The following is a 23,643-nucleotide window of genomic DNA, read 5'->3' as shown; positions in this document are numbered from 1 at the left end:
TTAATTTAGAGCCCCATGGTCCATCCTTTACCATCGGCAAGGCCATCTGGCTGCTGTGGGGTCTGGTCTTCAACAACTCTGTGCCAGTGCAGAATCCCAAAGGCACCACCAGTAAGATCATGGTATCAGTGTGGGCCTTCTTTGCTGTCATCTTTCTGGCCTCCTACACTGCCAACCTGGCTGCTTTCATGATCCAGGAGGAATACGTGGACCAGGTATCCGGTCTGTCAGACAAAAAGGTAAGGTGAAAGGTTTCTGTTTGATGCTGTGCCACTCGCTCGTCCTTACCCAATGTTGTGTGAAAACTTATCAGAGTTTTACACCCCTCTCCGTTCTCTGTGTTTTATGATCAGTTCCAGAGTCCCAACGACTTCTCGCCTCCGTTTCGTTTTGGCACCGTCCCCAATGGAAGTACAGAGAGAAACATTAGGAACAACTACCCAGAAATGCACTCCTACATGACAAAGTTTCATCAGAGAAATGTCAATGAAGCTCTGCAGAGTCTCAAGTCTGGGTAAGCATGTTCACAACAAAGTGATTCATTTATTTTCAGTTAAAAAAGAAAAATGTCAAAATGAAAATGACCACATTTATGTTTAAACTTCACAAATCCATTACTGGCAAATTATGTTAGAATATATTACTTGAGATATTGAAAAGAGTATTTCGGTCAGTGTCACCCCTAACTGGTCGCACAGATGACTGCCCTTCCCTGAGCTTGGTTCTGCTGGAAGTTCTTCCTAATAAAAGGGAGTTTTTTCTTCCCACTGTTGCAAAGTGCTAGGGCTTAGTGGGCTGTCTGATTGTTGGGGTTTTCTCTGTCTTATTGTACGGTCTACCTTACAATATAAAGCACTTTGAGGCAGCTGTTGTTGTGATTTGGCATTATATGAAAAAATTGAATTAAACTGAATGGTGCATTTCTTTGTTTTGGGCACAGTATTATTTATTATGGTGAAATCTGCTTTTTGTTCATTTTAATTGATTGAATACTTTTTGGAATGGTCCTAATCACGTTTTAAAGTACCGAGAAGCACTATTGGACTCACTATGATGATCAGAATGTCTATTTCAATAGAAGTTTAAAATTCAGGCTACGATGACTTAAAAGGTAATCACTGCTAAATTCTTTTGTTTGTCTTGCTTCATGTAAATATATCTCAGCTGAATACGTCCAATAATACTATCACTCCCCCTCTTCAGTTTCATCAAGTGCGCCTTTTCTCCAGTTTGTGTGCCAGCTCCAGCCTTTGGCAAACCAAGTGGAAGTCTATTAGACTTATCAGCAGCTTAGAGCTATTTAGCAGGTTAATTGGAATGTTGTAGCTGTGATGTCTGACTCCCAAGTGCTAATTAATTGTAACCTATCTCTCCTTCTCTTTGTCCCTCGCTCTCTCCTTCTCCAGCAAACTAGACGCTTTCATTTACGATGCGGCCGTGCTGAACTACATGGCTGGCAGGGACGAGGGCTGCAAGCTGGTGACCATTGGCAGCGGCTACATCTTTGCCACCACGGGGTACGGCATCGCCATCCAGAAGGAGTCGCTCTGGAAGAGACATGTGGACCTGGCCATCCTGCAGCTCTTTGGAGACGGTGAGCGAGCGAGCTGACACTCCACCGTTTAATGATGTCACGCGCGCAGCTGTGCTGATGCGATGAGTTGTATAATTACACATAAACGGATCGGATAGACGCAGAGATAAGACCACCTTAACACAGACGTTAACAGATCAAAAACTTCTCTGTGACCTTGAAGCAAATATTAAAGGATAGGTGTGCCCAACTTATTCCGTTGACTTATTATTTTGAGATAACATTGTGTTCACCAAACTGTTTAAACTGTGTTATGACAGCAGGACAAACTGAAAAACAATTATCAGATGAGCTAACCCAGGTTACTTTCAGGCAAATTTGAAATTCAATGCACCTGAAAAACCTGACGATCCCTTGTTAGACACGAAAACCATTTGTGTGTACAGCTGTGCAGTACTGAGGGCATCTCACATATAAGGGGTAGGGAACTCCAGGCCTCAAGGGCCAGTGTCCTGCAGGTTTTAGATGTGTCCTTGATCCAAAATAACTGATTTAAATGGCTAAATTACCTCCTCAACATGTCTTGAAGTTCTCCAGAGGCCTGGTTATGAACTAATCATTTGATTCAGGTGTGTTGACCCAGGGTGAGATCTAAAACCTGCAGGACACCGGCTCTCGAGGCCTGGAGTTCCCCACCCCTGTCACATATGAACGAGCAGATAAAGTCCCAGACAAGCAGCTGAGAGTTCGGATCTGACAAACGTGGCTGACCTGTGAGTTTATTTGAATGACTGAGTGCCTCATGTGTTTTTGCACCATTTTACTTTTCTAATCTTAGCTAATGACTTCATGTCTACAGTTTTCATACATCATTGCCAGCAGGAAAAAGAACTAAACGTATGAAAATACGATTTAAGTAAGAGCTATAATGGAGGGAAGAAAACTAAAGCTCCATCAATATGAACAGCTTTAGGTTTTGCTGTAGGCTCGTTCTTATGAATATTGTCCAGTGTAGACTTTCTTATTCTTCGGGTTCTCATTTTTGATTTAAAAAAAGAAAGAAAGTGGACGAGCAATGATTCTCTGTTTATACTTACTGACCACCAATTAGAGTTCTCAGACAAAAGCAGGTAAATTCAGCAGCTTTCCTCCCCTGCTTTTTTGTTGGCATGTGAAATAGAGCTCACTTTAAGTGAGATCATGTGACTGAAGCAGGAAGTTTAGGATGCTCCTCTGCCTGAAAAGCCTTTAGATTACTTAGGACAGGGGTCGGCAACCCTGGGCACTCGTGCCACAGCTGGCACACGAAGGGTTAACTGATGGCACGACACGCAGTGAATTAATCTGAGAAGGTACATTAAAAATAAATGGCCGGGCCACCGGTGCACATCGCAAATTAGCTTGCATAGACACATTAGTTGTGCCACTTCTTAATAACGGTATCTTAGCTAACAACCTCAACTACCAGATTCAACTTATAATTAGTTAAAAAATTTAGTCTACCAGAAATTTTAGATGGTACTCATCATCAGAAAGGTGTCCGACCCCTGACTTAGAAGTATGTTTAAGGTTGTCTCGTCAAAAAACCCACAAAGTTTCTTCTGGTGAATTTTGCTGAATCCGATCGTGCAAACTGCTGTTTGATTGACTGTTTCCTTGGCAGCCATGCACGCTTAAACAGAATCTCCACCAACATTTGACAGAAGAGGAGGGTCAGGGTCATTGGCTATACCTTTTTAACACAGCACGTTTGTCACTGGCTAGTTTTAAGGGTCATTTCACAAATTTTTACAAACTGCCTTTTCTCCTCTCTTGATTTTTCTCTCATGAGTTTGGCGGCAGTGAATCCACTGAGGTTAAACTAATAGACTTTCAATCCTCGACAGCATTCTTGACTTGCTGTGCTGTTATACTGAGATTTTTCTTGCCATGTGCTCCTCTCCGTCTACCAGGCGTTTTTTGCTTTTGCTTTTGAGTATGAACCCAACTGTTGATTTTGGCAAACCAACTAGCTTTGATACGGCTCTAATAATTTCTTATCTTCTTCACTTGCTCGGCCGACTCTTTGCTCTGCATATTGCCAGGCTGCTCCCACTCAAACTAAATGGTAACTGAATTAGCTACGAGCCTCATGTGAACTCTTCCACACACACCCCAAAAAAAGAAAAGCCAATTTCCTTTTAAAACTGCTACAATTCTGGCACTGTGTGATAGAAGAGCTATATCTCCCACACAGTTCTTTCTGTATCACTAGTGAGGCACAGAGCCTGAAGACTAAGAAATGTGTAACTGTCTATATACTTACAGTCTGGACTGTATTAGCGTGAAATACAGTATTTTCATGAATGTTTGAAATCCCTTCCCTTCACTCATGCAAGAAAAAAAATCTCTCTCAGACTGTAAAATTGTTGATCTCACCCACTCCCATCTGTTCAGGAAAGGATTTTGGAGAGAGCGAGGATAAAAATCATACTTTTTCTTGTGCGTCTGCTTGGCTCTGCGAGTCAAATGTACTGTAAGTCCACTCCCACATATTGTATCTCAAATGCAGAGTGAAAAAGTAAAACATTAGGAATACAAGTTGAGATTTAGCTCCCACTGTGGGGAGCCGGTGGTTTATGATCATGTCTGCCGTTTATGGGAGACTGTGCAAAGAACTCCGGGGTTTGTTCTTTAGAGACACACTTCGTCCCAGCTGTAGCTGCAGCATTAATGAGTCTGTGAATGAGCAGGAAATAAAATGCGTTCCAAATGTCCATTTCTGAGCTCTTCGTCACACACCAATTAAAACGTCACCAACAATGGCTAGTTGTGAAGTTTAACCACTTTAACAGCCTGGTTTTGATATACAGCTCAATTCAGTATGGGAAGTGTAATGGAAGTTTTGTGTGTGTCTGTGTGTGTGTAGGTTCAAGTGCGTGTGGTGTAGCTAGTTTTCTTGGGCACGGTCCAGAGTGTTGTGAGAATCCTGAGCCAAGGGCCCTCAGGGGCCTGCTATAGTGTGTCCCAGTTAGAGGTGCCAACATAGCTCCTGGTGTATTTCTAAACCGTGTGTGCATTAGTGTGCGGGTTTGTGTGTGTGTGTGTGTGTTTGCGTGCACATGTAAATATGGGTCAGCCCTCCAAAAATGAGTGCCTGCCTGTGTGTGTGTGTGTGTGTGTGTGTGTGTGTGTGTGTGTGTGTGTGTTTGTGTGTGTGTGCTATGGGCTATAAAGTAAAAGCAGTGTAGAGATTCTGATTATTTATGACACAGGTTTATTTTTATCAACCTACATGCGATTCAGGAAGAGTCTTTTGTGCGCTTGTTGCTTATTGATGATCAGTTAGGTTAGTTGTAGAATTAACTTAATAACCCGTCGAACTTAGTTGAGAGTAATTTATGTGTCTGCTTGCAAATGTGAATGTGGGTCGGCTCGCTGTAACATCCCCGTGTGCCACTGCAAAAGCATTAATACAGAAACCGAGCGGCCCTGTCTGGCCCCTCTCAGGATTTCAATGTCACTTTGCCACGCCTCGCCATCCACTCCCCTCCTGGTGGCCTAGAAAGTGATCAGACTCACGCGGCGAGCGCAGTGGCCTGATACGCAGGCTGGAAAAGAGTCGGGGTAGTTTGACGCAGGCCTGAGCAAAAAATATATCACAGCTGTCCTGAAAGTTAAACTGCAAAATTTCCCGTTTCACTTTTAAACGGAATGATTCGTTTGCTTCTGATGAACTTTTTGCCCTTGAAATCAGTGAAAGACCTGTTGCATCATTACAGAGATACTGGGCATCGGTGATGTAATAGTTACTTCTTATTCAGTCATAAAATATACTTCTTTAAGATTTTATATGACATTTTGTAACAAGGTTATTAGATTTTAGACAGTGACTAAAATTAAGAATAGGAAAGATGTCTGTATTTTGTTTATCACATAGCAAAGCTCCATAGAAGTTAAAGATGTAGTTTCTGGCTTAGATGAGACGAGAGAGCCAACTCAGGTATTTAGTGTGCATTTTAATCATTTACAGTATTGGCTCATAACGTGGCATAAAATAGCAACTTAATGTTTTCTGCAGATTAAACAAACAGATTATGCTAAGCTACTAGCTAAGCTAGTAGCTTAGCTTATATCATACAAAAATCAAAGAAACGACTGACTTTGACGTGTAACTCTCTGCTCCCACAAAAAAAGCATGTTTCAAAAAATGTTGTAATGCTGCTTTAAAGTGTAGAAGTCTAGCATTCCCTCAGAGTTACAGCAGATTGGTTATGCTACGGTCACACTAGGGAAAACAGTTGTTGGGAGACCGCGGCATGACCGAAGTTATTAGAACATGTGCAAATAACTGTGATCTCATTCCTTTTTTAAAATTTGCTTTTTGCTTTCGAAGATGGGGACCTGGTTTGCAACCACTCGCAGTCAGTTGCCAACTTCTAAGTAACTTTGCTGCTTCGAGACATAAATAAGACCTAGTTGCTCTCTTAGTTGCATGCAATCTGTTTATGACAATATGGCAATAAACTGTAATAAATCAGTAAAAATCAAGAATCATTGCCATATACATAGATAGAAATTCTGAAATAAAAATTCAGATTAACTACCTAAGTCTAGCAAGAACCTCGTAACCTCAAATTTTGACATAGTTGCTGGAGGATGATGATTTCATTCGATTATGTAGCGGCAACCTTGCTTTTTTTTTTTTTTTTTTATAATCCTATAACCAAAATACAATCATATAGCAACCAGCTGAGTTGAGGAGTCCCCCATAGGAAAGAGACCTCTGGTTCCCCAGAGGTTGAGTGTGCAACATCATCAACCAGTAGGAAATAGTTTGCTACTGCAACATCTTCAATTGCCAAATGCTAAAGCATTTCTGTCACCAGGCAACCACCAATTTTTTTTCCTAGTTGTAAGGCGTTTGTTGTCCAATTTTTATTTTAGTGTGACTGAGTCATTAAATAACTGAACCAAACAGTGAAAATCCACTTGAATAGACCTAGATAACTGAAATTCCACTCACTTGATTTTGCAGTCTCATGTCATGGACTTGATCATTAAGCAGAGATAGCTATCATTTTCATCTGAGTCAGGAGCAGGTGACACGAGTCATGAGATTCATGTAAAGGCTAGAGGTGGGCTGATCGATCCAAATTTTGATAGTATCAGTACCAACACTGGTATCGGTATTAGATCGATACTAATGCAATTGGATCGATACTTTGTTTCTATCCTCATAGTTCAGTATGAATTGTGTTGAATAGATTTTTATTATCATTTTTTTAAATTAAAAAAAATGTCTGAACCTTTTTCTGTTCACTGTTACATCAATTCTTTATAGCCTATAGCACGTTTAAACAACTGAAGCTGACACAAAGTCCTTTAAAGACAGGCACATTTACATTCCAGCTCTCTTAAAAAAACAGTACCAATATATAAGAACAAAATCACAACATTGTCATTTGATGTTCGTTAAAATCTCTTCAGAATTTGGCAAATCAACGACGATTCAGCTCATAAATCATGACACACTTTTATAGGTTAAAAGTATCGGTATTGGTATCGGCAATACTGCCCTTTAATTCACTTGATATTGGATCGATACCAAAATTTGCAGTATCGCTCAGCACTGCTAAAGGCTCCTAGAGATGTTAGTGAATCTTGAGTTGAATGTTTAGAGGGGTTTGTAGGGAGGGGTTTGGACGACTGGAGGAAAGGGGTTGAAGTCAAAAAGCCGTCAGTTACATTAACCTTTATTAACACTCCTTACAAGTCCTGAACAAACACTTAGGCTCAGGTTCCTTTATCCATAGGTAAATTTGTTTTGCAGTTCAAAGTGCAGGCAACCCTTCTACCAGACATCAAACGCCAATACTGGACAATTGTCACATAGACACAATAAGAAAAATAAAAGGGAAAAAAGTGAGAGTGTTCCAGTAAAAATAGTACAAAAAAGCATATAAGCAAATAAATAGATTCAAATTTAAAATGAATAAATAAATGAAACAGATAAGTGGACAATTTGCTATCGCTTAATAAAGAGTAGCAACTAAGACAAAGTTGTTTCTCTAATGCTTTCTCCTGCATTTAAGGACTACAAACCTCTGTCCAAAGGGAAGAAGCTGAAAATCCCCACATAAGGGGTGGGAGTCATTATTTAAGATGGAGCTGGTCCTTCTCTGCAGCTGTCTGGTATACAGAGACTCTAAGTTGAGCTGTGATGTACCTCGCAGCTTCCCTGACCGGTTCACAATTTGCATCAGTTTGTTTCTGTCCTTCAGAGATAGGTTACCATACCATGACACCAAGGAAAAGATAAAACGGACTCAGTAAAAGATCTATTAAATAGTGTCTTAGTCTCAGTGTTATCAGTGTGAAAGGAGGACAGTTTCTATATGAGAGTGTAAAACACTGTAACCGTGTCCTGGATTTAAAGCCAGTCAACTACAGTTATTGTCTCCTCTCACTCTGTATTCTCTGATGTCCACTGAACAACAAAAAGATGAGCAGGTTTTTCCACTAAAATCAGCGCTAAATTAAAACAAATGACAAAGTGGCATACTGACTCCCAGGAGACTGCCCTAACTAAAGATGCCACTGTCAGAATAGCTGCACAAGGGTTCCAGTTACTGTTTATCAGTAGATCTAAGTAGAGGCAGCTGGGTGATGTATCTGTATTTATGCCTTTGTGTGCAGTGCCTCTTTTTTTTAAGTTTACATGCTGCGGAGACGCTTGTTGATGCTCAGAGGCCAGGCTGGGCTGTGTGTTGGTGGAGTTGCGCTGACGTGGAGCGACAGCGGCTGAATGTATGATTAATTAACCGACGCCTGTCCTGCCACAGTCGGCTTTGATAGAGAACAGCTCGTGATGAAACAGAAGGTGACCCACAAAAGCAAGCACAAGCTCGGGGACTGGCGTCAGATGCATACCAGACACCTATAGATGCAATTATTTGGAGAAAACAATGCAAATAAGACTAATGTGATTAACATGTGACTGGTGGCATGTGTGTGTTACTCTTCCTCTGTCTACTGTGAAGCTGCTGCAAGATTTAAGATCTGTATTTCACTTCTAACCACCCTGACCCCCCTTTTCTCTTCTGCCCGCCATCTTCCGTCTTCTCTTCTTCTGTTGCATCATTTTCTCCATCCCTCATGTCCTCCAATACCCATCTTGTTATTACATCATGTCCCTCTTCTCTACTTTATATAATACTTCCATTCCCTCTTTTTCACACTCCTTTCTTTACTTCAATTCCACATCTCAAACATAAAAACACTTCCCCCACATATCCTCACTATGCCCTTCTTCTTCTTCTCTTGTCCGTCCACGTACGCCCTTCCTGTCTCACCTCCATCCAATCCCCTTCTTGTTGGCCTGCTCCTCGTCCATCTCTTCTCACCATCTGTTTCTTCCTTCGTCCTGTCACTTTCTCCCTCCCTTCGTCTTCTTTCCCCAAACCTCATGCCAAAACCTCTATCCAGGTGAGATGGAGGAGCTGGAGTCCCTCTGGCTGACAGGGATCTGCCACCACGAGAAGAATGAGGTGATGTCCAGCCAGCTGGATGTGGACAACATGGCTGGCGTTTTCTACATGCTGGGTGCTGCCATGGCTCTTTCACTCATTACCTTCATCTGTGAACACTGGTTCTACTGGCAGCTGCGCTTCTGCTTCATGGGCGTCTGCTCCGGCCGGCCCGGCTTCGTCTTCACAATCAGCAGGGTGAGAAAGGGTGGGGGAAAGTGGGCTGTTATAGCAAGAAAAAGGCTCTTTGTTAATACTTTGACCCTAGCTATCCAAATAAGATAATAGCTGCATGTTGGAGTACCATCAAACACACAATCTTTCAATTCAGATACTTCAGTAAGTGTATTTCATGTTGTACCCTTCGTATCATTGCTACATATTTACTTGTGTAGTAAGCATTGTGAGTTGGGGTGCTGGTTTAGCTCACTGGAATGAGCAGGCGACCATATGCCGCATAGCAAAGGGCTGTGGCCCTTTGCCGCATGTCTTTCACTTTCTTATCAGTCTTCACTGTTTATATCAAAAAGAAAGGCATAAAAGGGCCCCCAAAAATATTAAAAATAAATCAAATATTCTGAGTTAGTGCTAGTTACACAGGCCTAGAGACCTGTTAGCAACCTTGACTGGTTGCAAGTGGTAGATGGTAGTTGCTGTAAAATCTATTGCTAAAGCTAAGTCACCTAAAGCAGCGGTCCCCGACCTCTTTTGCACCACGGGCCGGTTTAATGTCAGACAATATTTTCACAGAACGGCCTTTAAGGTGTTGGAGGATAAATACAACAAAATAAAATGATATAACCAAGACAAAAACTGTGATATGTTTTAAATATAATAATAAACGTGAATTCACTGTGTAATTGTGTAACTTTATTAGCAGCGTCCTCCTGAAATGCGCCAGCAACATTGAGAGTAATATCCTTCTCTCTGCCCCTTAATGCTCTCTGGTCGCTATGGTAATGCGCAAATATTTCTTTCAAAATAAGACACACAACTACAGCATGGGAAAAGACCCAGGGAAACTGAGTTAACGCTAAAAACCCTGAAAAAAATAAAATTTCACTCCCAAGCCTGAACTCTCGCGGCCCGGTACCAAACGGCTCACGGACCAGTACTGGTCCGTGGCCCGGGGCTTGGGGACCGCTGACCTAAAACCCTGGTAACCACTGGTCACTGGGAAAAATTTGTATTCCCTAACAGACTGGCCAGCAGTTGTGGGATGTTGCTTTCCGTCGCTAGGTAGAATTAGTCACAGTATACAGTGTTGCATCAAAAACCCATTTACAATTGCTTTGAACTCAATTCTAGATTTAAAAGGAAGCCAGTGAAGAGAAGCCAATGTGGGAGAAACATGTTTTTTCTTTCTAGATCCTCTCAGTACTCAAGGTGCAGCATTTTGGATCAACTGACAGCTTTTCAGGGAGTTTTTAGGATTTCCCGATAATAAGAAATCGCAACATTCACCCTAGAAGTAATAAATATATGAACTAGCTTCTGAGCATCAATATGAGACAGAATATTTCTAATTTTAGACAAACTGCACAAATGGATATTCGTTCGTTATATAAGAACACAGAAGGACATATTCTGGTCAAAAATAACTCCAAAATTCCTCACAGTTTGGTGCAGCGCCCTTTTTGCCACTTATTTCACCCAACAACAGCCAGCAAGCAATTGCCTAAAAGTTGGGAAATATAAATTTTTTCCCTAGCAACCTGTGGTTGCTAGATGGTTGCCAACCAGTCTCTAGGCCCATGTAACTGAGCCCTTAGCTTGTATTGGCAACAAGGCAATAATACAACAATATGCTTAACTTACAATATAAGGCCTCAATTAACAGAGTTTTAAGTTTTCTACAACGATGTCGGGGGTGCAGCTCCATCTGGTGGCAGATGGCTGCATAATATATTGGACACAACAATTTACTGGTATTGTGCATCAATTAAAATGTAAACAATTAGATTAAATGACTAGTACCTCTTGAAGGCTTAGAACTAGTGATAACAGTTTCCACAATTTTCTTCATTGTAATAATTATTATTGTCAGCTCACAGATATGAATGACAGCACCCAAAACAGTACAGTTATTTGGTAGTGGAAAGGCTGCTCTAAAGTAGGTGGTACAAGACATCCAGCTGGCTGTAATTCAAATTAACCTCTGCGTAACTGAATCGTCCTCGTCTGTGAAGTCACCATCATTACTCATTACTTCATTACTGTCTCTAATGGCTCACAAATGAAGGTGCTTTACTCTTTAAGGCCTAAGAGATTCTAAAAATTCAAAGATGCATTCCACTTAACAAAATCAAATGACCGCTGCCAAAGTACACACACATATAGAGAGAGCTTTCTCCTTTACTTTTGATGCCCTGGCCTTTCTGATGCCCATGAGGTAAATATTTACAAAATGCTGAGCTGAAATCAATACTTCACTCAACAAAAAATCAGCCACGGAACCGGAGAGGGTTGATTACTGGGTCCCAGGAGACCAAAGTCACCCCCAAGGTATTTGATTTGCATTCCAATTGTTTTGACATGGCTCCGGTGTAATTCACTGTGCGCCTGTGAAGGTGAAACACTGCAGGCTAAACCACGTGGCTAATTTACAGCAGAGAAGCCACACACTGCTGCTTTCTGCCTCCATTTGATATGCTGTTGTGGTGCTGGGTCGGCTTGTGCCAAGAAAACAAGGCTTTCTTTGTATTTAAAAAAAAAAGGAGAATAAAGTACCCCTCCTTGCTCTCATATTCCGCTCCAGTGCTCAACTTTGATTATTTTGTGTGGTGTTAAGTTTGCGCCTGTGCCGTAGCGTCGTTTATGCCTGTCCGTGTCTGTTTTTTTGTAGAACGAGCACGGCATACTTGTTGCTAAAATGTCAGCCGATTTCTCCTTTCCATAGATAGGCTGGTTGTTGTTTTTCATTATTGCATCATTACAATTTGTATGGGAACCGGATCAGAGACCAATTAGGCTTTGTGTAATATTCAGCGATTGCTCTTATTTACAGAAATTACCGGCGTCTTTGCTGCGATGTGACAAAATAAATGAACGCTGTGTGTCCGCAAATACAGCCAGATGATTCAGCATGTTAAAATATTCAGGGGAAATATTCATTGGGAGCGTCGATTTGCATGTGTAGCACAGATCACGGGAATTGTGGAACAGTGGAAGCTGCTGTTTATTATCTTTTGGCCAAGACGTCGCATTGTCTCCTTCTCATTTACTTGAGTGTTTTCTCTCCAGCCGTGTGCTTTCTCTTCCCTCTTTTTCTCTCTTACTCTGCCACTCCGATTGATTCCGCTTTTTTAATTTCACAGCATAATCCAATAAACCTTATTGTTATTGCAGCAATTAACATTTAAGCTCGGTGGTGTAAAAAATGAGACATCTGCCACGGCTGGTGTGAGTCACGTGGCTCCGGTCATGGCTTCACGGTCGGGTAGCGCTCCCCCCCTCGGCAGATCTGTGAGCAGTTCTCCCCCCGGCTACCTGCTCCTCCAGGTCCCACCTGCATCACTGAAACAAATTAATTATATTGATTTAAAAGCCTCTAATGACTTAAGAACTGTAAATGTATTAGAGGTTTAATCGCTCCACTTTTCACAGGCCTCAGATCGCGTCACGGCTAAGTTCGTTTGCATTAAGGAACACATGCTTACAGCACGCTCAGGCTGTATTAAATTATACGCCGCTACCTGTTCAGACGCTGTTCTATTTGCAATCAGGAGCTCTTATAGATTTTGATGTGATACCTTGGATTTTGAGGAGTTCTCTGGCCGCCGTTATTTCTTTTACACATCCTGACCAAACAATCAGCTACTGTGGAACCAGCCCTGCCAACTGTTACTTTATGTGGGCCTGCAGAGTAGACAAAATCTGCTGGTGAAGATTAAGCATGCAGTCTCGTTGTTATATGTCCAAGATTCAATGCATTACTTCTCTCTTTCTCTGACTGGTTGCTACTGCTTATTCATGCATAAAAGAAATCTAAAAAAAAAAGTGCAAATATTTATCTCGATCTCGCCCTGTAAATCGTTACAATGTTAATTTTACCCTCCGCTATCAGGTTAAGTGCTAATGAGGGAAGCTTGCCGGCAAATTAAGCTGAATGTCGCAGAAAAAAAATCTTCCCAAAAGTTGATTATATCATAGATGTCACGGGAGGGAGGATGTGACAGATTCAGCAGCAGGTGGGGTGTAATCAGAACAATAAAATAAGAAAAACAAAAGAGATGAAGGGATGACTAATTATACAAACAGCCAGATGGAAAAAAGGAAACACAGATGACATGGAGAAGGACCGGATAAACATTAAAAGATGGTTCTGAGTTTGGGGAAAAGAAAAGAGGAATTTCACAAAGGTGGGCGTGTGCTCTTTCCTGAGTACTGTTGAGTCATTTTGTATTTATATTAACCTCTTAGTTTTAGCCACTGTCAAGCTTTGCGTACTTGGCTGTTAACCGACTGTGAAATTAAAAGAAGTAATAACATTATTTAAAAAGAAGAATGAGGGATGAAGCCTTTCTGCTGCAATGCAGCCACTGTCCGTGTAGCTAATTAATTACTAGAAACAAGTGGCTTGGGAAAGGAAAAGTCAGGGTCAGGTGATGATATTGTTGGGTAAAAGAAGGAGGAGAAGAAGAAGATCTGACATCCAAGACAGACTTCGCCTCATGACGGGACCTTGACCTCTGCAATGGGATGATCTTTGATCTCTAACAGTGGTTCCCGTCGTCATCTGCAGGGAAAAAAATGAGTAAAATCATTGTTGGGAATTGATCCGATACTTTACAGTCCCCATCTGTCATGCCTGGTTTGCGCTCTGCTGTACATCCATTTTTATCTGAATATTGTATCGTAGATCACTGAATGCAAATGGAGCAGTTTATCTTTCTGTCACTATGATGCTCAGCTAGTGTCTCCTTGGCTTGGCCTTTCTCTTCATCCCTAATAACTGCCGAAGGATATTGTTCAGCTGAATTCTAATCACATTGATTAAAGGTATTGATCGGCGGGGTCCGAGGAGTTCTTCCAGCCACTTGGCCTTTATCAATCATCACCCATCAAGGTGCACTATCCTCTCTGAAGCTTCACACTGTTTGCTCACTCGCACTGCCCCACTTTATTTCACATCAGTGAATATGTCACATTTCTGTATATAAAGGACATCTATTTCCCTTACCGTATACAGCGAGGTGTTGACAGAATCGATACCGAAAGCTGTAGCGTTTTTTTACGTTTGCTTGCTTTGCCGTCTCAAAGTTTTTCATTAAACACACCGACTCTTTTTTTTCCCCTTCATCTTTTTTATGAGACGACACATCTGATGTCATTGGCTGTTGGTTGTGTTTCTGTGCCATTAACTACCATGAAACATAAATTTTGAATCATATCAGTGCATTTCCAGTTTTGTACCCACTGTGAAGAGATGACATAAAATACGACAAAAATAAGATTGACTGATTGCTGGTGGGTTTGTGTGGTTTTCAGTCATAAGGCCAACAGTTCATCTCTCTATCCTCTCCAGGTAGCTTCACCCCCCATCTTTAAAATAAATCATAAATCTAGTGCCCTTGGTTACCTGGTCTATGTAGACAACCTGGATTGACTGATGTAAAACTTTATCGCCTCTGTCAGATATGTGGGATGGATGGGTGAACACTGTGGCCAAAACACCTCTGTTGGCTTGTGTTACAATTCAATTCAGTTCAGTCCAGTTCAATTTTATTTACATAGCACCCAATCAGAACAACAGTCACCTCAAGGTGCTTTATGCTGTAAGGTAAAGACCATACAATAATGCAGAGAAAAACCAACAATCAGACGAGCAAGCACTTGGCGACAATGGGAAAGAAAAACTCCCTTTTGACAGGAAGAACCCTCCAACGTTGGGGGCAAGGGGAGGGAGACAGAATAAAAAACGCACTGTTAAAAAGAGCCAAAGATTAATAATAACGAATGATTAACTACAGACTGGCATATAAACAGTGTGAGTGAAAAGAATTGAGTGAAGAAGTGCATTATGGGAAGCCCCCCGCAGCCTAGGTCTATTGCAGCCTAACTAAGGGAAGATTTAGAGTCACCTGATCCAGCCCTAAATATATGCTTTATCAAAAAGAAAAGTTTTAAGTCTAATCTTAAAAGTAGAGATAGTGTCTGTCTCCTGAATCCAGACTGGAAGCTGGTTGCACAGAAGACAGGCCTTAAAGCTGAAAGCTCCCATTCAACTTTTAAATACTCTGGGAACCACAAGTAAGCCTGCAGTACAAGAGCGAAGTGCTCTATTGGGGTGATGCGGTACTATTAGGTCTTTAAGATAAGATAAGGCCTGATTATTTAAGACCTTATATGTGAGGAGAAGGATTTTGCAGTGTCGAATAACAAATATTTGAAATGTGCACCCTTTAATGCCTCCTCTCACCTGTCTTTCTCCCACACAGGGTATTTACAGCTGTATCCATGGGGTGCAGATCGAGGAGAAAAGCAGCTCTGCATTGAACTCGCCATCAGCCACCATGAACAACACCCATTCGAACATCATGCGCCTCCTACGCACAGCCAAGAACATGGCGTCCCTGTCAGGGGTGAACGGCTCACCACACAGCGCTCTGGACTTCATCCGTCGTGAATCTTCTGTTTACGACATCTCCGAACATCGGCGCAGCTTGGCGGGCCACTCTGACTGCAAGCCACCCTACATGCCAGAAGACAACATGTTTAGCGACTACATCAGTGAGGTGGAGAGGACGTTTAGCAACCTGCATCTTAAGGACAGCAATTTGTATCAGGACCATTATCTACACCACCATGGTTCAACATTAGGGCTCAGCGGACCTCCTCCCAACAGACCCCATAGTTTGGGTAGTGCTAGTTCTTTGGAGGGCGGCATGTTTGACTGTGACAGCCTGGGTGGAGGGGTGACCCCTATTTTTACCACTCAGCCCTGTTCAGCACTGACCCACAGGAACATGAGCAAGTTTGACCTGCTGTCCGGACAGACTCCTCCCACGGGCCAGAGCTTCAAGGGAGGCCTGCCCGACCTATATGGGAAATTCTCCTTCAAAGGAGGTGCCTCGAGTTCCACTTACATCCCTGGACATAGCTATTGTCCAGGGAGAGGAGATGATGATGGGAATATACGCTCAGATGTGTCAGACATTTCCACGCACACGGTAACGTACGGAAACCTGGAGGGTAACGCGAAAAAGCGCAAACAGTACCGTGACAGCCTGAAGAAGAGGCCGGCCTCTGCCAAGTCCAGACGGGAGCTAGACGAGATTGAGCTGGGCTACAGGAGGAAACCTTACCACATCAGTCACCACCACTATCACGGGCACCGCTCTGGTTCCCCACCGCTGCTGCCCTCTGAACGCAAGAGGGGTGGCGGAGGAAGCGGGGGAGGTGGAGGAGGGAACAATGATGGGAACTCTTATCTTTTCAGAGAAAAGGAGAGCGTTAGAGATTTTTATTTGGACCAGTTTCGGCCCAAAGATGGTGTCCCTCAGTGGGAACACGTGGACTTGACGGAGGGTCCCGGGAACAGAGACGGAGGAGTAAGTACCTGCACCTCCCTGGTACCAGTGGATGACTTTCTTCAGAGCAAACCCAAGAAGTCTGATTCTAAGAGCGGGGGAGGTTCTGGATTGGCAGGGGGAGAGTGGGAGTGCAGGAACTGTCGGGCTAGTGGGGGACTGGGGAGCAAGCAGATGTCATTGCATGGAGGTGGCTATGGTGGCGGCATGAGTTGTGGGTCCTCGGGAGGGGGAGGCAGTCGTCCCAGCTCCGCAACCTGCATGCGTTGCGAAGGCTGTAAAAAGACAGGAAACCTCTACGATATCAGCGAGGACAACAACCACCTCTTGGAACAGATGGGGGGCGGGGCGGGTGGGGGAGGAGGGGGTGGCATGGGCGCAGGCCCTCAGTCTCAATCTCAGGCACAGCAGAGGCGGAAGAGCGGCGGTTTTGGTAAGCCACTTCGGCGGCAGCACTCGTATGACGCATTTGTTGACCTGCAGAAAGACGAATTGGGTGGGATGGGCAGTTTGATGGGAGGCTTAGGAGGAGGTGGGGGCATGAGCGGTGCAGGCATGGGTGGAATGCTGCCCCCACCCAGAAGTGTTAGCTTGAAGGAAAAAGAACGCTACATGGAGGGCAGCAGCCCCTTTGCGCACATGTTTGAACGCCACGGGGGCTCCGAGAGGGAAAGGGAAAGAGACAGGGACCCATTGTTTTACGGAGGTGAGAGCCGGTCGGGCCTCTTCAGAGGCGGAGAAGGTGTCCACCGCCGCTCAATAGGGGAAAGAGACATGAGAGACAGGGACAGGTCTTTGATGGAAGGAGGGGGCGGGGCAGGGTTCTCTTTATCCAAATCACTTTACCCCGACCGGGTAAACCAAAACCCCTTTATACCCACCTTTGGCGATGACCAGTGTCTGATGCACGGCGCCAAACAATATTACATGAAAAAGCAACAGCAGCAGCAACAAGTTGCCAAAAACAGCCGAAGTGACTTCAGGAGCCAGATGAGTGCAACTTCGTATCTGCCAACATCTGCCACGGCGGCCGGGGTGATGTCCAGCGCGACGCCCCGGTTCCCGAAAGAGCTTAGCCTCGGTGGAATGAACCACCACGGTTCCATGCTGGGGGTCGGACCCCCGCGTCCCTTCAACGGAAGCAATGGCCATGTGTATGAGAAACTCTCCAGCATTGAGTCTGACGTGTGAAAGACAAATGTGGGAGGAGGAGCGGAGGCGAAGGAGGGGGGAGTGAGGAGAGTAATAGAGGCGCATCTAGTTCTAGGAGATCAGGGATGACTTTAAAGACGCTGTAGACACACTTTAACCCTAGCCCATATTGAGATGTTAGGATTGGGAGGAGGGGAGGTAAGGGATTAAAGGAGGAAAAGACTGAAAGGTGGAGACTGAAATATAAAATAATGCGTAGAAGTTTTGATTTTTGCAAGAAATAATGGGTAACAAATCAGGACACCCTGAGGAAGTGTGGGATATCGCCCCCTTCTCTCAGAAATGGCCAAAGCTACTCTACTTTTCGTGTCCAAACACGGTCAATAAACATCCTCCCCTTAACTCAAGTCTACCATTTTCCATCCGCCAGTGTGGCAGAAGTCAGTGTACTCGGTCGGCGTTGCGATGAGGCCGACACCTCTTCATAGTCTGCTATGGGACGTGTCGAGCCTGCTGCGATTCCATGGCTGTCTGAAAGGCTCCCTGCTGAGCGCTCACGAGGAAGGACAGCGAGAGCAGAGACGGGATTGAACTGCCCATCTGCCCCAGTGTCACAGCGGAAAAAGTAGATAGGGTCACGTTTGCTGGAGCGGCGACACGGGACGATGACTGCTGCTTCCCCGTCTTTCTCACACTCTGTCAGGACGGAGACAGCCCCGTCTGTCCATCTCTCTTCGCAGTGCACTTCAGTTCTCAATATCTCCTCTTTCTCTCCGCCCCACACCCCCCCATGCTTTTCCTCCTCCTCCTTATCCTCGACGCCAAAAGAGCTGATCTCGTTTGCTGTGAGAAATACAATCAATGAATGATAATAAGATATTCTTATAGAAAACAGGGTATAAGAACAACAGTAATACTGATACAGTTGTGAATAACAGAGATGTTTAGTGCTGATTATAATAACACTGCTTATAATATCACTAAGTTTTTACTTGTTTTGTGTTCTCGCCGTAAAATCTTTCACTGCTGTTTTTAGCATCTGTAGTTGCAGTCTGTCTGCCCCTAGTGGCAGCAGGAAAGTTGTTCTCAGCTCAACCAACAAGCCAGAAAAACTGATTTTTTTTTATTTGAAAAAAGAAATATTTGGTTTTGGTTTTCTGTAGAATGCTCTTACTACATGTTCATGCATTTATTTGCTCCTTGTAGAAAAACAAGATCTTGAAGATGTATTTGGAGTCGGCAGAAACACGACACTTAACATTTCAAGGCATCACAAGTGCACAGACACACGCGCGCACACACGTTCGGTTTCTGTCCATCTGAACTTGTGTTTTTTTGAACGATGACGTGCCAACGGGAGCTGAGGATGCTTGGGAGGAAGGACGTGCCTTAACGGTCTCCGGTGGAAGTGTCCTCCAAGTTCACAAGCGGCCCTCGCGCAGCAGCAGCCACCACCAGGACGGACCGGCAGGCTTCATAAAGGCCACTCGGCGTTCTTGGGGTCACATTTATGAGCCAAAACTGCAGTAAAACAAAATCAAAGATTTACAGCGGGCTTTGAGGCACTGCTGCTGCTGCTGCTGGTGGTTTAGATACAAGATACCGTTTAAGATCTTTTATAACTTTGTAAAACAGTGTATTTCATATGTCAAGTGTGGGCAGCGTTTTATGAGCCACCTGTATTCAGGATGTCCCATTGTCACGGATAGACCGATGAGTCTCAGTTCACAACATTGGCAGCCTTTAGAACACTTGTTTTTATTCAGGTTACACAATGACAGTCATCAGGCACTTAACTTTTTCTCGGCCTCTTCACCGGTATCCTGTCGAAGGCGTTACTTTTCGCTGAGCGGGCCGAGGGGCTCGCACAGTAAGCTTTTGTTTGGACGTCACGTGTGATTAATATTTGCGCTGTCGTTTACGTAGGCGAAACGCTGCAAAAAGAAAAGAGAAATGTGTAGGAGGAGTGTTGTCGTCCCGCGACAACAATGCTGATGGAAGTTTGAGCAGAGAGGAGGATGTCTATTTGAGAGACTGGCTGATTGCTTTTTACTTTGACTGATGTACATAGTCTTTTTAGCTGAAGAGGCCTAATTTCTTGGACAGGACCTTTTACTCAGTGTAGGTTCAGGCACTCAGTAGACATGCCTTATCATCCCATTGCCCTCGCCCCCACCCTGAGCTGTCTGATGATGACTCATCGCGTTACTGTACAGAACAGAGGGAGCCCTGGTAGTTCTTTAAAGGTCTGATCTTCGATTAGTTGGTGTCAGAAAGTTCAAGGGCTGCTGGAGATTGCGCGGGGAGCGCCAGTCCGAGGAGTGTGATCTTTATCATTGTCGACCACTATATCTTAAGGCACCAGTGGAACGGACTGGGGAGGATATGCACGCGCACACGCGTGGAGGGAAGCAAATCGGGATCGAGCGATAACAGCTGTTCTTTTTTTAAACACTAACTCTGCTGACAACTATTCATAAATTCAAAAACTTGTCCTCCTCCTCTTCCTCATCCCTCGCTCCACAGATCACACTGTCAAAGCGAGACTTATCGAGCTAGCCTTAAATCCGACTCATCTGCCCCCCACACACACCCTCCTAATAAACAGATTGGGATCTCTGGAATTTTTATATGCACATATTTTGAAAGTTCAGGTCAACCATTAAAAGCAAGCTGGTATAGGAAGGAGAACGGCCAATGGGGGTGGGGGGGATTCGACAAGGAAATAAGAAGAAGAAGGAGACTTTGCAGTGGGTATCAATCAGCGTCAGCATTAGTATGTTAAATCTTTACCTTGTAAATAATAATATATTTAAAAATCTTTTCACTTTGTACAGTAAACAGACAGACAGGATGTAACTTTCAATATGTTTTACAGCAATTTAAGAAATAAAGAAAACAAACATAAAAACTCGTAAAAACTGAAAAAAAATCACACAAACAAAAATATGCAAAATATAGTTAAGACACAGATATTACTAATCATAAGTGATATAATTGAAGCTCTTTTTTTCTTTCGATCTCATGTTTACTTAATTATAATAGTTTACCAATCAGTATACTGATTATGTTAAGAATTATGCTTTTTTTCCCCTTTTTTTTCTCTTATTTTCACTCAAAGTGTCGGAGGATAATTTTACTGTAGGTGTAGACGTTTGGTGATTTGAAAAAAAAAGAAGAAAAAACAGAAAAAAAAACAAGGGGGAAAAGTTTAGTTTTAGGAGTCTTCGCTAAGTTTCCCTTGGATTGTGTTAGATTCTCTCTTTTTAAGGTAAGCTATTCTTCATGCTTTTCGAGCGCAGTTCAATTATCTACACATTTATGTAATACAATATTACATGTATACAGAGATGATATTTGCATATAGAGGCAGTATATTGTGATCCTTCATTTTTAAGCAGCGATCCTTGTTAAAAAAAAAAAAACTTTAAAAAAAAACCCTAAAAAAACCATTTGTGGATTTTTTTTTGTTTGTTTTGTTTTGTTTTTGTTGCCCGTTTCTTTTTCGATGTGGGCTCTAACGGTGATTGCACACAGAATTTAGAGCCATTGTCAGTCCGGCCTATCCTGTTATATCTCTATGTTTGGGATAGACATCACTGTGGTAAATAAGGAAGATACACACATGCACACACACACACACACACACACACACACAAATGCACACTGGACTTTCCCCAGTGTTGATATTGTGATATTGCTGAGGGTTTAGGCACAATCTTGTGGAGAAAACCGTGAACGAGTGCAGTTTCATCTCAGTTATGTGAAGCTGAAATGCATTTGTACAACCCCTTATTAAAAGGTGAAACATCTCTCCCGTCATGTCTCTGTGCAGCGGTTTCTTTGTTCTTTTCTCTTTGCTATGGGTGAATAAACTGCCGCTGCACCGTTTTCACTCGCTTGTTACTCAACTGTGTTACTTGACAGCTGGAAACAACTCAAATGCTTCGGATCCTGATTTGTTTTGTGCGCCACCTTGTATTTGTCTGTTTGAGAAAGGAAGTATCGTTTGTAATCTGTTGTGTACATATGCAGGGTTTTTTTTTCTTCTTTCTTGTTTTCACACAGTCAGAAGCGATTTCCTCGCTCTTGTTCTGTATGGTACTGATGCCAATAAGTCTCTATAATCTTCTCATCAGCCCCGAGAGGAGAAATTCATCTCTCTTCTGTTTTGTCCCCCCCTCCCCTTTTTATGTCTAGAGGGCTTGATTGAAAAGTGAAAAATGTATCGGTGTGCACATAGACTCTGTTAGGTTTGCAGATTTTTTTTTCTTATTCTCCTCATTTGCAATAAACAGCATGACCAAACAGAAAATCTTCTTACTGTACGCCACATTTTATTTTATTTCATTTCATTTTGTCAGGATTTGGGAGGCTAACTAGTTTGCTACCACTGGTTGGGAGGTGTACCTGACGCTGCGGTGCGCATGCTATCATCAGACCTTTAGCACCTCCAGCTTCAGATCGGGCAGTGCTGCGGAGTAAGCAGGGCTCATTTGGAAGCCTTTATTTCCCTTAAGGCCAAATTGTTCCCAGCTTCCCTTCTCTCTGCACACATTTGTTCAGATGGTTCACGTAGGGCAAACACTGTGGCACTTTTTCCCCCCTTTTTTTCCTTTTCTTGTCTTTTTTTTTTTTGGCAAATTAGCAGGCTGGAACATCCTGAGAGTGGAGGATGTAAATATCACCTCAGATGACGTGTGTGTGTGGTTTTTTTTGTCAGTAATAATGACACACGGGACCAAATACCAGCCTGACAGTCATCTGCAGGGAGCGATGTAATGGTTAATCTGACTTGTTGAAAATGCTTTTTTTTCCCCCCTTCTTTTTTTCTATGTGTATGTTTTGGATAAAGGGTATTTGAGAAGTTTCTCATATTTCCAGTTTTCATAATTGACTCTGAACTGCTAATTTTGTAATAAGTAAGTGTGATTTCACCCGGTGCAGACAGGAGGAACTATACTGTGATGTTATATAGCTGATTTATTCTGAAGGTCCGTGTGATTTGTTCATTCTTATTCATGACAGAAAATATTTTAAGCCTCTCTTTATGTGTGTTACAGATCTCGCTTTTTACTGACGCACACAAAACTTTCTACGAAACTGTGTACAGTTTGGTTTGTTTTTAATATTGCTATTTTCCACCATCATCATTCACAGATTGAGAATCGGTCGCGCTAACTGGGTGAAAATTGCCGATGACATAAGGGGTTGCTACCAAATGTATTTCACAAGGTTAACAGGTTTATGAAATCACAAACATAGCCTGATTGAATTAACTGTGGGTGACAAAAAAAATGTAACATAGAAATAATATCAATTGTATACATAATATTATTCTTGGCCATTCTTTTCTCTTTTTGTGGCCCTTTACTTTGAAACAATGCCAAAATTTTTACACCATACAAACAGAAAAACCACACAAAAACAAATAATTGTACAGGTTGTGTATATACTGAATACTGGGGAAAATATTTACCTTCATTTTCTTTTTTTTATGGAAACAAAGTAATCTCAATAACAAAATTAACCACATCATGACAAAGTTGCAAAAAAACATCATTAAGGTACTTCTAATAAGGATCATACTGATATCTACAATTATAAGTGCTGACATAAGACTATTCTTTCTCTTTGTACATGATGAACAAAATGAAGTGTTGAGTATTAATAATAAAAAACTATAAGTTTCACGCGTATGTGGTGTCTTCTTAAGCTTTTTGGTGTTTATCTGAATTTCAAAGAATTGGTGATAACCTGTAGATAAATGATGGACATGGCCACTATGACATCATTGGGAAGTCTCATTCTGAGCCTTTTGCCCAGTACCATCTTGGCATGTGATAAAGAGAGGGCTTGACTAAGGAGGGATAGAGTGTGCCTACATGCTAGTGACTTGGCAATCATTAGGTGCAGC

General features: G+C 42.7%; 1 protein-coding gene across 2 annotated transcripts in view; it reads left to right on the top strand.

Annotated features, from left to right (window-relative positions):
• The window catches only part of LOC134625956 (glutamate receptor ionotropic, NMDA 2B-like), a 138,296-nt gene extending 114,996 nt beyond the window's left edge, over nucleotides 1–23,300 (top strand). For both annotated transcript variants that reach the window (XM_063471376.1, XM_063471375.1), the window contains exons 13-17: nucleotides 10–239; nucleotides 354–514; nucleotides 1,407–1,594; nucleotides 9,002–9,240; nucleotides 15,483–23,300. In XM_063471376.1, the coding sequence (XP_063327446.1) occupies nucleotides 10–239; nucleotides 354–514; nucleotides 1,407–1,594; nucleotides 9,002–9,240; nucleotides 15,483–17,765 (3,101 nt within the window). In that variant the 3' untranslated portion in view covers nucleotides 17,766–23,300. The remainder of the gene's footprint in view (nucleotides 1–9; nucleotides 240–353; nucleotides 515–1,406; nucleotides 1,595–9,001; nucleotides 9,241–15,482) is intronic.
• The last annotated feature ends 343 nt before the right edge of the window (nucleotides 23,301–23,643 follow it).

The sequence above is a fragment of the Pelmatolapia mariae genome, linkage group LG4 (assembly GCF_036321145.2).
Source record: "Pelmatolapia mariae isolate MD_Pm_ZW linkage group LG4, Pm_UMD_F_2, whole genome shotgun sequence".
Classification (NCBI taxonomy): domain Eukaryota; kingdom Metazoa; phylum Chordata; class Actinopteri; order Cichliformes; family Cichlidae; genus Pelmatolapia; species Pelmatolapia mariae.
Note: the sequence above shows the minus strand (reverse complement) of the source record. Positions and strands in the feature narration are given on the sequence as shown.